The 16,014-nt window shown below is 37.4% G+C and overlaps 1 protein-coding gene across 3 annotated transcripts in view; it reads right to left on the minus strand.

Moving 5' to 3' along the window:
• Positions 1-10,605: 10,605 nt before the first annotated feature.
• The window catches only part of ATP6V1A (ATPase H+ transporting V1 subunit A), a 57,971-nt gene continuing 52,562 nt past the window's right edge, over positions 10,606-16,014 (minus strand). For all 3 annotated transcript variants that reach the window (XM_061167189.1, XM_061167190.1, XM_061167191.1), the window contains exons 14-15: positions 14,726-14,897; positions 10,606-12,963 (exon numbers count right to left, since the gene is read on the minus strand). In XM_061167189.1, the coding sequence (XP_061023172.1) occupies positions 12,871-12,963; positions 14,726-14,897 (265 nt within the window). In that variant the 3' untranslated portion in view covers positions 10,606-12,870. The remainder of the gene's footprint in view (positions 12,964-14,725; positions 14,898-16,014) is intronic.

A 16,014-nucleotide genomic window follows, 5' to 3' on the forward strand; every position in this document is an offset into this window, starting at 1 on the left:
TTCATGTAACTCTGCGAACCTCTCTGGGTGTCCCTCATGGGGTAGAATGTTTTCACCATTAACCTAGAAGTTTTATTATCAGTGCTGTATAGTTGGAGAAGTCTTGAGACTACTGGAAGAATAAAACTGAAATCCAGAGGCAGGAGACTTAAGCCTAAAATCTGAGAACACCAGAAAACTCCTGACTACATGGAACATTAAGTAATAAGAGACCGTCCAAAAGCCACCATACCTACACTGAAACCAACCACCACCCAAGAGCCATTAAGTTTTAGAGCAAGACATACCACGCAAATTCTCCAGCAACGCAGGAACATAGCCCTGAACATCAACATACAGGCTGCCCAAGGTCACACCTAACACATAGACCCATCTCAAAACTCATTACTGGGCACTCCATTGCACTCCAGAGAGAAGAAATCTAGTTCCATACACCAGAACACTGACGCAAGCTTCCCTAACCAGGAAACCTTGACAAGCCAATCATCCAACCCCACCCACTGGGTAAAACCTCCAAAATAAAAAGCAACCACAGACCTCCAGAATACAGAAAGCCCACTCCAGACACAGCAATCTAAACAAGATGAAAAGGCAGAGAAATACCCAACAGGTAAAGGAACATGAAAAATGCCCACCAAGTCAAACAAAAGAGGAGGAGATAGGGAATCTACCTGAAAAAGAATTTAGAATAATGATAATAAAAATGATCCAAAATCTTGAAAACAAAATGGAGTTACAGATAAACAGCCTGGAGACAAAGATTGAGAAGATGCAAGAAATGTTTAATAAAGACCTAGAAGAAATAAAAAAGAGTCAATTAAAAATGAATAATGCAATAAATGAGACAAAAAACACTCTGGAGGGAACCAAGAGTAGAATAATGGAGACAGAAGATAGGATAAGTGAGGTAGAAGATAAAATGGTGGAAATAAATGAAGCAGAGAGGAAAAAAGAAAAAAGAATCAAAAGAAATGAGGAGAACCTCAGGGACCTCTGGGACAATGTGAAACGTCCCAACATTCAAATCATAGGAGTCCCAGAAGAAGACAAAAAGAAAGGCCATGAGAAAATACTCGAGATAATAGCTGAAAACTTCCCTAAAATGGGGAAGGAAATAGCCACCCAATTCCAAGAAACCCAGAGAGTCCCAAACAGGATAAACCCAAGGCGAAACACCCCAAGACACATATTAATCAAATTAACAAAGCTCAAACAGAAAGAACAAATACTAAAAGCAGCAAGGGAGAAACAACAAGTAACACACAAAGAGATTCCCATAAGGATAACAGCTGATCTATCAATAGAAACCCTCCAGGCCAGAAGGGAATGGCAGGACGTACTGAAAGTAATGAAAGAGAATACCCTACAACCTAGATTACTGTACCCAGAAAGGATCTCATTCAGATATGAAGGAGGATTCAAAAGCTTTACAGACAAGTAAAAGCTGAGAGAATTCAGCACCACCAAACCAGCTCTTCAACAAATGCTAAAGGATCTTCTCTAGACAGGAAATGCAGAAAGGCTGTATAAACGTGAACCCAAAACAACAAAGTAAATGGCAACGGGACCACACCTATCAATAATTACCTTAAATGTAAATGAGTTGAATGCCCCAACCAAAGACAAAGACTGGCTGAATGGATACAAAAACAAGACCCCTATATATTCTGTCTACAAGAGACCCACCTCAAAACAAGAGACACATACAGACTAAAAGTGAAGGGCTGGAAAAAAATATTTCACGCAAACGGAGAACAAAAGAAAGCAGGAGTCACAATACTCATATCAGATAAAATAGACTTTCAAATAACGGCTGTGAAAAGAGACAAAGAAGGACACTACATAATGATCAAAGGATCAATCCAAGAAGAAGATATAACAATTATAAATATATAGGCACCCAACATAGGAGCACCGCAATATGTACGGCAATGAGTATGAAAGAGGAAATTAATAGTAACACAATAATAGTGGGAGACTTTAATACCCTACTCACAACTATGGATAGATCAACTAAACAGAAAATTAACAAGGAAACACAAACCTTAAATGACACAATGGACCAGCTAGACCTAATTGATATCTATAGGACATTTCACCCCAAAACAATCAACTTCACCTTTTAATCAAATGCACACGAAACATTCTCCAGAATAGATCGCATCCTGGGCCATAAATCTGGTCTTGGAAAATTCAAAAAACCTGAAATCATTCCAGTCATCTTCTCTGACCATAGTGCAGTAAGATTAGATCTCAATTACAGGAAAAAAATTGTTAAAAATTCAAACATATGGAGGCTAAATAACACGCTTCTGAATAACCAACAAATCATAGAAGAAATCAAAATATGCATAGAAATGAATGAAAATGAAAACACAACAACCCAAAACCTATGGGACACTGTAAAAGCAGTGCTAAGGGGAAGGTTCATAGCATTACAGGCTTACCTCAAGAAACAAGAAAAAAGTCAAATTAATAACCTAACTCTACACCTAAAGCAATTAGAGAAGGAAGAAATGAAGAACCCCAGGGTTAGTAGAAGGAAAGAAATCTTTAAAATTAGGGCAGAAATAAATGCAAAAGAAACTAAAGAGACCATAGCAAAAATCAACAAGGCTAAAAGCTGGTTTTTTGAAAAAATAAACAAAATTGACAAACTATTAGCAAGACTCATTAAGAAACAAAGAGAGAAGAACCAAATTAACAAAATTAGAAATGAAAATGGAGAGATCACAACAGACAACACTGAAATACAAAGGATCATAAGAGACTACTACCAGCAGCTCTATGCCAATAAAATGGACAACTTGGAAGAAATGGACAAATTCTTAGAAAACTATAACTTTCCAAAACTGAACCAGGAAGAAATAGAAGATCTTAACAGAGCCATCACAAGCAAGGAAATCGAAACTGTAATCAGAAATCTTCCAGCAAACAAAAGCCCAGGACCAGATGGCTTCGCAGCTGAATTCTACCAAAAATTTAGAGAAGAGCTAACACCTATCTTACTCAAACTCTTCCAGAAAATTGCAGAAGGTAAACTTCCAAACTCATTCTATGAGGCCACCATCACCCTAATTCCAAAACCAAAGATGCCACAAAAAAAGAAAACTACAGGCCAATATCACTGATGAACATAGATGCAAAAATCCTTAACAAAATTCTAGCAAACAGAATCCAACAACATATTAAAAAAATCATACACCATGACCAAGTGGGCTTTATCCCAGGAATGCAAGGATTCTTTAATATCTGCAAATCAATCAATGTAATAAACCACATTAACAAATTGAAAGATAAAAACCATATGATTATCTCAAAAGATGCAGAGAAACCTTTGACAAAATTCAACACCCATTTATGATTAAAACTCTCCAGAAAGCAGGAATAGAAGGAACATACCTCAACATAATAAAAACTATATATGACAAACCCACAGCAAGCATCACCCTCAATGGTGAAAAATTGAAAGCATTTCCCCTGAAATCAGGAAGAAGACAAGGGTGCCCACTCTCACCACTACTATTCAACATAGTTTTGGAAGTTTTGGCCACAGCAATCAGAGCAGAAAAAGAAGTAAAAGGAATCCAGATAGGAAAAGAAGAAGTGAAACTCTCGCTGTTTGCAGATGACATGATCCTCTACATAGAAAACCCTAAAGACTCTACCAGAAAATTACTAGAGCTAATCAACGAATATAGTAAAGTTGCAGGATACTAAATTAACACACAGAAATCCCTTGCATTCCTATACACTAACAATGAGAAAACAGAAAGAGAAATTAAGGACACAATACCATTCACCATTGCAACAAAAAGAATAAAATACTTAGGGAGTATATCTACCTAAAGAAACAAAAGACCTATACATAGAAAACTATAAAACACTGATGAAAGAAATCAAAGAGGACACAAACAGATGGAGAAACATACCGTGTTCATGGATTGGAGGAGTCAATATTGTCAAAATGGCTATACTACCCAAAGCAACCTAGAGACTCAATGCAATCTCTATCAACCTACCAACGGTATTTTTCACAGAACTAGAACAAATAATTTCACAATTGGTATGGAAATACAAAAAACCTCGAATGGCCAAAGTAATCTTGAGAAAGAAGAATGGAACTGGAGGAATCAACCTGCCTGACTTCAGACTCTACTACAAAGCCACAGTCATCAAGACAGTATGGTACTGGCACAAAGACAGAAATATAGATCAATGGAACAGAATAGAAAGCCCAGAGATAAATCCACGAACCTATGGACACCTTATCTTCGACAAAGGAGGCAAGGATATACAATGGAAAAAAGACAACCTCTTTAACAAGTGGTGCTGGGAAAACTGGTCAACCACTTGTAAAAGAATGAAACTAGAACACTTTCTAACACCATACACAAAAATAAACTCAAAATGGATTAAAGATCTAAATGTAAGACCAGAAACTATAAAACTCCTAGAGGAGAACATAGGCAAAACACTGACATGAATCACAGCAGGATCCTCTATGACCCACCTCCCAGAATATTGGAAATAAAAGCAAAAATAAACAAATGGGACCTCATCAAACTTAAAAGCTTTTGCACAACAAAGGAAACTATAAGTAAGGTGAAAAGACAGCCCTCAGATTGGGAGAAAATAACAGCAAATGAAGCAACAGACAAAGGATTAATCTCAAAAATACACAAGCAACTCCTGCAGCTCAATTCCAGAAAAATAAATGACCCAATCAAAAAATGGGCCAAAGAACTAAACAGACATTTCTCCAAAGAAGACATACAGATGGCTAACAAACACATGAAAAGATGCTCAACATCACTCATTATTAGAGAAATGCAAATCAAAACCACAATGAGGTACCATTACACGCCAGCCAGGATGGCTGCTATCCAAAAGTCTACAAGCAATAAATGCTGGAGAGGGTGTGGAGAAAAGGGAACCCTCTTACACTGTTGGTGGGAATGAAAACTAGTACAGCCGCTATGGAAAACAGTGTGGAGATTTCTTAAAAAACTGGAAATAGAACTGCCATATGACCCAGCAATACCACTTCTGGGCATACACACTGAGGAAACCAGATCTGAAAGAGACACGTGCACCCCAATGTTCATCGCAGCACTGTTTATAATAGCCAGGACATGGAAGCAACCTAGATGCCCATCAGCAGATGAATGGATAAGGAAGCTGTGGTACATATACACCATGGAATATTACTCAGCCATTAAAAAGAATTCATTTGAACCAGTCCTAATGAGATGGATGAAGCTGGAGCCCATTATACAGAGTGAAGTAAGCCAGAAAGATAAAGAACATTACAGCATACTGACACATGTATATGGAATTTAGAAAGGTGATAACGATAACCCTATATGCAGAACAGAAAAAGAGACACAGAAACATAGAACAGACTTTTGAACTTTGTGGGAGAATGTGAGGGTGGGATATTTCAAAAGAACAGCATGTATACTATCTATGGTGAAACAGATCACCAGCCCAGGTGGGATGCACGAGACAAGTGCTCCGGCCTGGTGCACTGGGAAGACCCAGAGGAATCGGGTGGAGAGGGAGGTGGGAGGAGGGATCGGGATTGGGAATACATGTAAATCCATTCCATGGCTGATTCATATCAATGTATGACAAAACCCACTGGAAAAAAAATAATAATAATAATAATAAAAATAAAAAATAAAAATAGGCCAAAGAACTAAACAGACATTTCTCCAAAGAAGACATACAGATGGCCAAAAAAACACATGAAAAGATGCTCAACATCACTCATTATTAGAGAAATGCAAATCAAAACCACAATGAGGTACCATTACACGCCAGTCAGGATGGCTGCTATCCAAACGTCTACAAACAATAAATGCTGGAGAGGGTGTGGAGAAAAGGGAACCCTCTTACAGTGTTGGTGGGAATGCAAACTAGTACAGCCACTATGGAGAACAGTGTGGAGGTTTCTTAACTGGAAACAGAACTGCCATATGACCCAGCAATACCACTTCTGGGCATACACACTGAGGAAACCAGATCTGAAAGAGACACGTGCACCCCAATGTTCATCGCAGCACTGTTTATAATAGCCAGGACATGGAAGCAACCTAGATGCACATCAACAGACGAATGGATAAGGAAGCTGTGGTACATATACACCATGGAATATTACTCAGCCATTAAAAAGAACTCATTTGAATCAGTTCTAACAAGATGGATGAAACTGGAGCCCATTATACAGAGTGAAGTAAGCCAGAAAGATAAAGAACATTACAGCATACTAACACATATATGGAATTTAGAAAGATGGTAATGATAACCCTATACACAAAACAGAAAAAGAGACAGAGATGTACAGAACAGACTTTTGGACTCTGTGGGAGAAGGCGAGGGTGGGATGTTTCGAGAGAACAGCATGTATACTATCTATGGTGAAACAGATCACCAGCCCAGGTGGGATGCATGAGACAAGTGCTCGGGGCTGGTGCACTGGGAAGACCCAGAGGAATCGGGTGGAGAGGGAGGTGGGAGGGGGGATCGGGATGGGGAATACATGTAACTCCATGGCTGATTCATATCAATGTATGACAAAACCCATTGCAATGTTGTGAAGTAATTAGCCTCCAACTAATAAAAATAAATGAAAAAAAAAAATAAAGTCCATGAATATGATTTTGTGTGACTGAAATATAACCTGGCTTTTATACAAGGTGTTCAAGACTCTTAGAGCAATTTCAAGTCATCTAGTAAATGCTGGATGTACTACTTGGAAGCTATAACAGTATAAGAGTTGTTCAGATGATGGGTGAAAATCAAACTAAAAGTTATTGTAATGGATTAACGGAAAAGGAATTTTGAATCTCAGGACAAGTACTATTTTTTCAAAAACATGAAACTAAATTATATTCTATCATTTTATTTACAAATTAAGCTTGTAAAGGAAAAAATTAAAATATGTCACAGGATTTGACTCCTTTTTTAAATCTCCTGAATAGAAAGAAATGAGAAGAGAAATTGCAGTCCATTCAATATATACCTGAAACCACTACAACAGAATCCTGTCTAAAATCCATGAGTTTAACAATTATTATTGCTCCAATTTCATGATTTAGGGAAACTGTGTCAAACTTCCAGACAATTCTGAATCTAAATTAGTCAGAAAACACAAAAATCAGGAGAGCACTGTTTAAGGGCAATAACTATGGACATGTTAAAAGATAAATGGTTCAGAAAAATCTTCCTGTAGAGATTGCAGTAGAACTGTTAATAGTCAGAAGGTATTTATTTAAATTTCCTGTGTTACCTTTCATATCTAAATATTGAATAAAGATACTTGGTTGCCCCAAACTTGTACCATGGGAAGAATTACCTGGGAAGTTTGTTAAGTTAGTTCCTTTCTTTCCCTGATGATCCTATCGATCATCCAATGAATCATCGAAAAAGCAAGTAAGTTCCAGAAAAACATTTATTTCTGCTTTACTAACTCCGCCAAAGCCTTTGACTGTATGGATCACAACAAACTGTGGAAAATGCTGAAAGAGATGGGAATACCAGACCACCTGACCTCCCTCTTGAGAAATCTGTATGCATCAGCAGTTAGAAATGGACATGAACAACAGACTGGTTCCAAATCAGAAAAGGAGTATGTCAAGGCTGTATATTGTCACCCTGCTTATTTAACTTATATGCAAAATGCATCATACGAAATGTCAGGCTGGATGAAGCACAAGCTGGAATCAAGATTGCTGGGAGAAATATCAATAACCTCAAATATGCAGATGACACTACCTTTATGGCAGAAAGCGTAGAACTAAAGAGCCTCTTGATGAAAGTGAAAGAGGAGAGTGAAAAAGTTGGGTTAAAACTCAATATACAGAAAACAAAGATCATGGCATCTGGTCCCATCACTTCATGGCAAGTAGATGGGCAAACAGTGGAAACAGTGAGAAACTTCATTTCTGGGGAGCTCCAAAATCACTGCAGATGGTGACTGCAGCCATGAAATTAAAAGATGCTTGCTCCTTGGAAGAAAAACTATGACCAATCTAGACAGCATAGTAAAAAGCAGACATTACTTTGCCAACAAAGGTCTGTCTAGCCAAAGCTATAGTTTTTCCAGTAGTCATATATGGATATGAGAGTTGAACATATAAAGAAAGCTGAGCACGGAAGAATTGATGCTTTTGAACTGTGGTGTTGGATAAGACTCTTGAGAGCCCCTTGGACTGCAAGGAGATCCAACCAGTCAATCCTAAAGGAAACAAGTCCTGAATATTCATTGGAAGGACCGATCCTGAAATACTTTGACCAGCTAATGGAAAGAACTGACTCATTGGAAAAGACCCTGATGTTGGGAAAGATTGAAGGCGGGAGAAGTGGATGACAGAGGTTGAGATGGTTGAATGGCATCACCGACTCGATGGACGTAAGTTTGAGTAAGCGCTGGGAAGCTTTTTCTGTGACGCAGAGCAAATCAGTTAACCTCTCTGGACTTCCATTTCTCTTCTGTATTATGAGGGGGTTGGAAAATCCCCTTTTGTCCAAGAAGCTGCTCTACCTTCAGAAGCATTAAACCCCATATCTGCCTATTTATAATTGGTGTGTGTACTATCTGCTTTTTAATAAACATCTTTTTGAAGAGATTCTCTTTTAAACACTTTTTTCCAAGAGTGTCCTGTTTTACAGGGCGCTGCTTTATGTTGCAAAACAATGGCTTTTCAGTTACTGATTGAATGATCTTTCTCCCCCTGGGTTCTTAAGAGGCCTGAAGTAGTTGCTAGGACTGCCCCGCCTGAATCTCCTTGGCCATGACTACCATTTCAGTGCCCACTAGTTTATCTCCCAACTGCTGGCACCTACGTCTCTTTGCAGGCTTCCCGGGTGGCTCAATGGTATAAAGAATCAACCTACCAGGCAGGAGACACAGCTGAGATGCAGGTTTGATCCCTGGATCAAGAAACAGCAACCCACTCCAGTATTCTTACCTGGAAAATTCCATGGACAGAGGAGGCTGGAGGGCTGCAGTCCATGGGGTCACATGCACGTGAATCTCTTTGCAAAGGGTTTTCTGTGGCCACCTGAACCTGATCTATTTATATGCATGTGCTGGTCATTGATTCTCCTTCTCTTTGTGGGAACAACCTTCAGTGGATGACTGACAGCAGCTTTCGTTGTCGTTCAACTCATGCCCATTGAGCCTGTGATACCATCCAACCATCTCATCCTCTGTCGCCCCCTTCTCCTCCTGCCCTAAATCTTTCCCAGCATCAGGGTCTTTTCCAATGAATCGCTGACTGCCCATCAGTGATGCTGAAAAGTACCCTAGTTTCCTTGCATCCCAGGTGGGATAATGAAGTGCATATTTTTCAGCTGTTCCCACAACTCTCCAGCAGGACTGTGCTCCAAAATATTGACTTGTTTGATAACACTTACTGGCTCCTTCAGTTCTGTCTTAATTCTCTATTTCCCTACTGGGACTTTCCTGGGATCACATCCCAAACAGACTGCCTGCAATCAAAGACACATTTCAGTGTCAACTTCTAGGGGAACTCAAACTAAAAGGGAGCCCTTAGAACAACTTCAGTGGCATTTTATCAGTTCCCTTCTTCATACTTTTATGTTGTGGCAACACAGTAAAACAAATAATCTGAAAATATTGCATTATTACCAAAGAAGACTAAAAATCACCCAAAAAATCTATAATCAATAAACTTTCCAGTTAATTTTTAAGGATTTCTCTATAGAAACTTGGCCCTCGATAGTAATATAGAGTTGTTCATTTCACACTGCTTCTTATTACTTTAGAAATTGTTAAAAATACCCTTCAGTTCAGTCACTCAGTCATGTTTAACTCTTTGCGAGCTCATGTACTGCAGCATGCCAGGCTTCCCTGTCCGTCACCAATTCCTGGAGCTTGCTCAAACTCAAGTCCACCGAGTCAGTGATGCCATTCAACCATCTCATTCTCTGTCACCCCCTTCTCCTCCCGACTTCAATCTTCCCCAGAATCAGGTTCTTTTCCAATGAGTCAGTTCTTTGAATCAGCTGGCCAAAGTACTGGACCTTCAGTTTCAGCATCAGTCCTTCCAATAAATATTCAGGATTGATTTCCTTTAGGACTGACTGGTTTGATCTCTGTGCTATCCAAGGGACTCTCAAGAGTCTTCTCCAACACCACAGTGCAAAACCATCAATTGAAATAAAAATATTCTTAAGGAAATAAAATGCCCTGTGAACACGCTACATTGGATCTTAATTAATTTGCCTTGCAAAACTATGAATTACAAAGCTTTAGTTCATTTTCCAAAAGTAGAGATGAGTACACTGATTTCCTTTCATTTATAACTCTATTTTTAGAAACCATTCATTTTTTCAATTTAAAGTAATATTCTTAACGCTATGTGATTCCATGTACTACATTTTTTAGTCACAGTGGTATATGATTATAGGACTTTATGCAGTCTGTAGTGAGGGTCCCAATTCAACTTCATGATCTTAAGCAGAAAGAGAAAAAGAAAGAACTTTAAAAGTTCATACTGAAAACAAGCCAAAATACAACATGACACTTCTTTTTTAAAGCAGATCTGGCCACACACCCCCAAAAAGAAAAAAATATTAATTTAAATCCACTTTTTATTCTTTCATAGATTTTAACAATTATACACAACTTTTAACATAAAGACAGTGAAACCTCAAGGATAAGGAGGCAATACACACGACCTCTTCTATTCACTCTTCAGGATGGAAAGTTCCAAAGGGTACAATGTGTGAGATTTAACACTGGAAAAATACACATGTAACTTGTTGACTGGCTCCACTTAGGACCAGACACAGCACAATAAATATAGAACTGAATCATCTTTTTAAAAGATTATTGTAACTTTGACACATTCTTACTAAAGAAACTGATCAGTGACTAATGTGAAATTCTACAACATACCGATGAAGGGACACTTACAATGAGGCTCTGAGCGAAGTTTCTCTAGTAGCTTCATAGCCACACCCCAACGTTCTTAAAAAGGAGTAAGAATGTATATTGCAAATTCAGAACAACAAAAGACAACTTGGTCAAACTTTCTTTGCCATATCATTCATTACTACCACAATCCTAGTTTGCTGGTAGATTTAAGGTAGGAACTGAAAGTTTTTTGAAATTCTTTTAATTTCCACTGGTCTTAGGGCCTCTAGGTAGGAGACCACACTGGAAGCAAACTGATTAAGCAGCACCATTATGTCCACATCTCAACAAATCACTGCATAATTTTTATCTTCCAATACTCCAAAAGGTTAAAGAAGGATACTTATCCTGAATAGCAGGCCACTATAAGAAAATGCAATCTGTAAGAAACAAACAAAGATGAATTCTCTATTGACTGCATCTCTCCTTAATAGACCAAGAGAAATACATTACTTAAAAACTTAAATAACAACATACTGAGGTGTAACATAAATAAATGCTATTATATTTCAGTATTTGAGATTGTTGAACATGTTCACATACCCTTTCCTCTTCCCAAAGAGGAAGCAATGGCGCCAGCGTGATTGGTCAGAAAGACTTCATGGGAAACTGATGTTTTTAGAGCTATCCTACAGTGTGCCTTATCACACAAATGCAGAAACTATTATTTTAAAACATATACTTAACAGATAGGCAGAAATAATCTTTTTTTTTCACATAACCCAAATTCTATTATCTTGCATCTGCTGATTTTAGAACTAACTTCATTCCTATGAAACAGAATTGGAACTGTTATGCTCCTACAGCTACAGATATTCTGGGAAATCTTTTGAGCCAGTGAATCATAAAATCACATGAAAGAACAGTGTTTTCTACAATCAGGAAACTGGTTGTTTAAAGGTTCAATAAGCGAACAAACATGCAAACATGTGACACATGTTATTATCTTGTAAAAACATAATGCCACTCTGGCCCCAACAATCACCAAAGCCCAACTGGTCCTTAGAGGTGCAAACAGCCTTTAACCACTACAAAATATATTCTCTGTGGCATTTTTCTGCCCATCACACTGCCACATGATTCTCAGAAGCTTAGCCTTCTAAGATGTTTGAGGGAAAAAAAAAGGTGTGATGTAAATCAAGTTCTCGTGATTGTTTTAAATGTCATTTTAAAAAGAATTGCCTAGTAATGTAGTAGAATAGTCCTTGATACTGAATTTTTCCCCGTGAAGTAAAATGGGCTTTAACAAGGTGATGTTAACCTAAGTTTGACCATCTGGCTCTTTTTTCACTTTTTTAGAGGGCACTGATTCATCTATTGTGCTGAGTCCCACAGAAGCCTGCTTTAAAAACAGTATAGTTTTCAACAGTTTCCCACAAATATTCTTGATTTATACTGGAGGAAGCAACACATAATCAAAACATTAATCATTCATGTTTTTTAAAAAAGCAATTATTTCCTGCAAAGCAGTTACTTAGCAAAATGCTAAACTGCAGGTAAAGTCATTTCACAAAGTACCTGTCAAAATGTATAGAAGTCTGGCCTTCCAACCCAAATCCACTGCAAAGAGAGTAACATGCAGCAGTCCTGTTTACAATTTAATAGTGATGAGGAAAGGGTAAACCTAGGACAAGGAGAGACGTCACCCTACATACAAGTTTACAGTAGTGTAGCCATTGTATATCAAATTTACTACATTCACCACTTCGGAGAAATGTTCAGGGGGGCCCTTCAAACACTGGAACAAAGGAATGTTTGTTTTATATAAGACCTATCAAATACATGGGGAAACAAATGATTACACACAGAGGCACTAGTCTGAAACCCACACAGTAAAGAAGCAAAGGGTCTAAGATGAGAAATTTAGGAAAATATACACATATGAGAACTTGCTGAGGAAAAGGAGGAGAGAAATCACAGTTCTAATCTTCAAGGCTACGGAATGCATTCTGCATATCTTCAAGAAGTTGTGCATAGTCGGCCTTGATCTTCGCCTCACCATCTTTCACTGGATCCTGAAAAAAGACATTACAGAATTCAATCTACCTTTGGAAAATAATTTTTGTGACACATAGTGAGTTATTTGAGCAGGAGGTTAAGTGAGATGCACTAGTAAAACACAAGGCAGGAGGCAGGATTAACCTTATTTTCTTTCCTTTAAGGGTAAAATGCATAAAGGAATAGTCTAACCATAAACAGAAGACAAAATTTCAATTTTGTGCCCTGCCTGCTAACTGTGTTCAACAACCAAAGGATTTACCCTTGACAATATGCAAAATATTAGGAAACTATGCAGCAACGCATATTAGATACATTCCTCTTTGTATATACATAGTTGGAATTAATTTAATAAAAACAGAATTTACTATTCAGGGCCTGGCATCATCATGCTGGGACATGAAATAACGTCAAAATGCACCCCATTTAAAGTCTGTATAGAAAGCCACTTAATTGAGTAAAATGTACAAAAGAGACTTTAAAGTGTTTAAGCCCTCTGATCCAATCATTCTACTTCTGAGAACAAATATGAGGAAGATACACAAACCCAACTGCATTAACAAAGTTGTCCATACCAAAAACTTCAAAATGCCTAAGAAAAGGAAAATATTCTTCAGCCACAAAATAGTGCTACAGAAAAATACTGAATAATACTAAAAAATAACAGATGTTAATTTGATACAATGTACCTGTAAACATAAAAATTATAGCACCTTTAGTTATGTTACCAGAAGTCATCATTATTACATTATTGCATATCATTTTTATAATTTTCCTATGAATGTGTAATTTTTAAAAATAAAATTTGGATCAAATTACATGTGGAATTTCTTTGCAACCTGACTTTTTTTCCACTCATTATACCATAACCATGTCCCTGTGTCTTTGGATGTTCCTTAAAAAAAAGATGTATGATGTTAATGCCTTCATAATATTTTTGTTGTAAGGTACATGGCACAATGTACTGCTGGCTCTGTTCACTTTTGGATGACATTTACGAAGTTTGATATGCAGTCTTCTACATGTATCCATATCAAGATCTCTGATTATTTCCTTGGGTTATCAGTTTTTAAGTGGAAAGACAGGACTCAAACCATGTGGACATTTTAAAATTCTTGATACAGTGAGTATCTATTTGTACAAATTTACTCTCAATCCTAACATACACATTCAAAGAATCCGTCTCAATATCTCAACAGGAGATTAGTAACTATACTTGGATATCATGATTTAGAAATAAATACAACCCAACTGATCAAGTACTTTAAAAACAATCTTACAAAAAAATAAAAATAAAAACAATCTTACACATTTGAGTTTCCACCAATAATTTCACTTAATTATCTATTTATGTCTTGTGCACTTCCCAAGTAATGAGAGTCCACTTAAAAGTAAAAATGATATGTATAACAGGATACTTAAAATAACTAGGCAGCAGAAATCATTTCAAGAAGGAGCATGGAGTTTAGACAGATAGCAACAAGCATTTGAGGTGAGCTAACTGCTACTTAGCAATGATTTTAGTTCTAAACTGCTTGGTGGTTAAGACAAAAGGGAAAACATGTCAGCATTTATTTTAGACATGACATACTATAATCTTTATCACTAGAATTCCTATTTGAACACAGCTTTGAGGTCTGCTCTGCTTTTACATAACCCGAGCATGTGTGAAAATGATAAATGCAAGTTTCACACACCAAGTTTGAGAACCAAATATTTCAAAAAAATCAAAAAGAAACACTTCCTACTAAAAAAAGTTTATGGTACAAACAAATATACCTTGAATTTCATGGAGGAAAGCTTATAGAGGATCTCCCCCATGTGCTCACGGATAATGGACCATGTGATTTTATTGTCACTCTGGGCAGTGGTTTCAACAGCTCTGCGGGCCATATCATAAAATGCGATCATGTTGGACAGCATTCCCACTGTCTTGTAGAATGGGCAGAACCTAGGATAAATGAAAGTCAAAATAATAAAACAGAAAATCGAAAACAAGTTCATACTTTTTATTTCATCTGTGAAATACCAGAGCATTGGTTTATTTATTTAGATATGCATACTACTTATATTTATGGTATGATACTTAAGGAATGAAAAAAAAATAGTGGAAAAGATCAGAAACACTTAACCGGAGTTTTTGGACAGAGATGTCTCAGGAATATGGGGTGGATAGAGAGATGGAGCCATATGCGTTCTTTTATTTAAGAGTGATGTTAATTTTTATCTGAAGAACAATAAAACAGTACTGCTACAATCTAATGACTCTCTGAGAGAGTGTTTGTGTACAATGCAGTTAAAGCAGTAACCCAAATGGAAAATAACTAAGTTGTAAAGAGTCCCTTGTGATGGTTAGTTAAGGTTGAATAAATAATAGGAAAGCAGGGAACTGTAATTTCCTAGAGCTAATAAGCAGCCCCTTTCTCCACTAAAAGTGTCCATTTGCATTTACACATACTTTTTAATAATAAAGACACACAAGTTAATATTCAACTTGAATCACATGCATTCTAATAAACTTTCTAACACATTTAAACTTATTTGCATACACAATTTCACGTACACTCTCTTTTCAAATAATTTTCCCTTGTGGAGTTATCTTTGTGTGGCTGGTTCCTAGAGTTTCTGCCTTACTGATTATATTGTCATATTTCCTGCTTGTCCTATATTCTGCTAATCTATTTGTTTCTACAGTCTTATATGGGGCCAAATATGATCTGAGGGAGGAAAAGTTATAGACTATGATGAAAGGTTCAAATTATCTAAGTTTAAAAGAAATGGGAAATTTTTGGCCATGGTAGTGAAAGTGAAAGTCACTCAGTCGTGTCCGACTCTTTGTGACACCATGGGCTGTATTGTCCATGGAATTCTCCAAGCCAGAATATTGGAGTGGGTAGTCCTCCCCTTCTCCAAGGGATCTTCCCAACCCAGGGACCGAACCCAGGTCTCTCGCATTCCAGGTGGATTCTTTACCAGCTTAGCCACAAGGAAAGCCCTTGTAGTAGCAGAGTTAAATAACGAAAAAACAGAAAGCGTTGGGCAGGAGTAATAGGGACTGGTGAGGTGTC

Source organism: Dama dama, chromosome 19, assembly GCF_033118175.1.
Source record: "Dama dama isolate Ldn47 chromosome 19, ASM3311817v1, whole genome shotgun sequence".
Taxonomy (NCBI): Eukaryota; Metazoa; Chordata; class Mammalia; order Artiodactyla; family Cervidae; genus Dama; species Dama dama.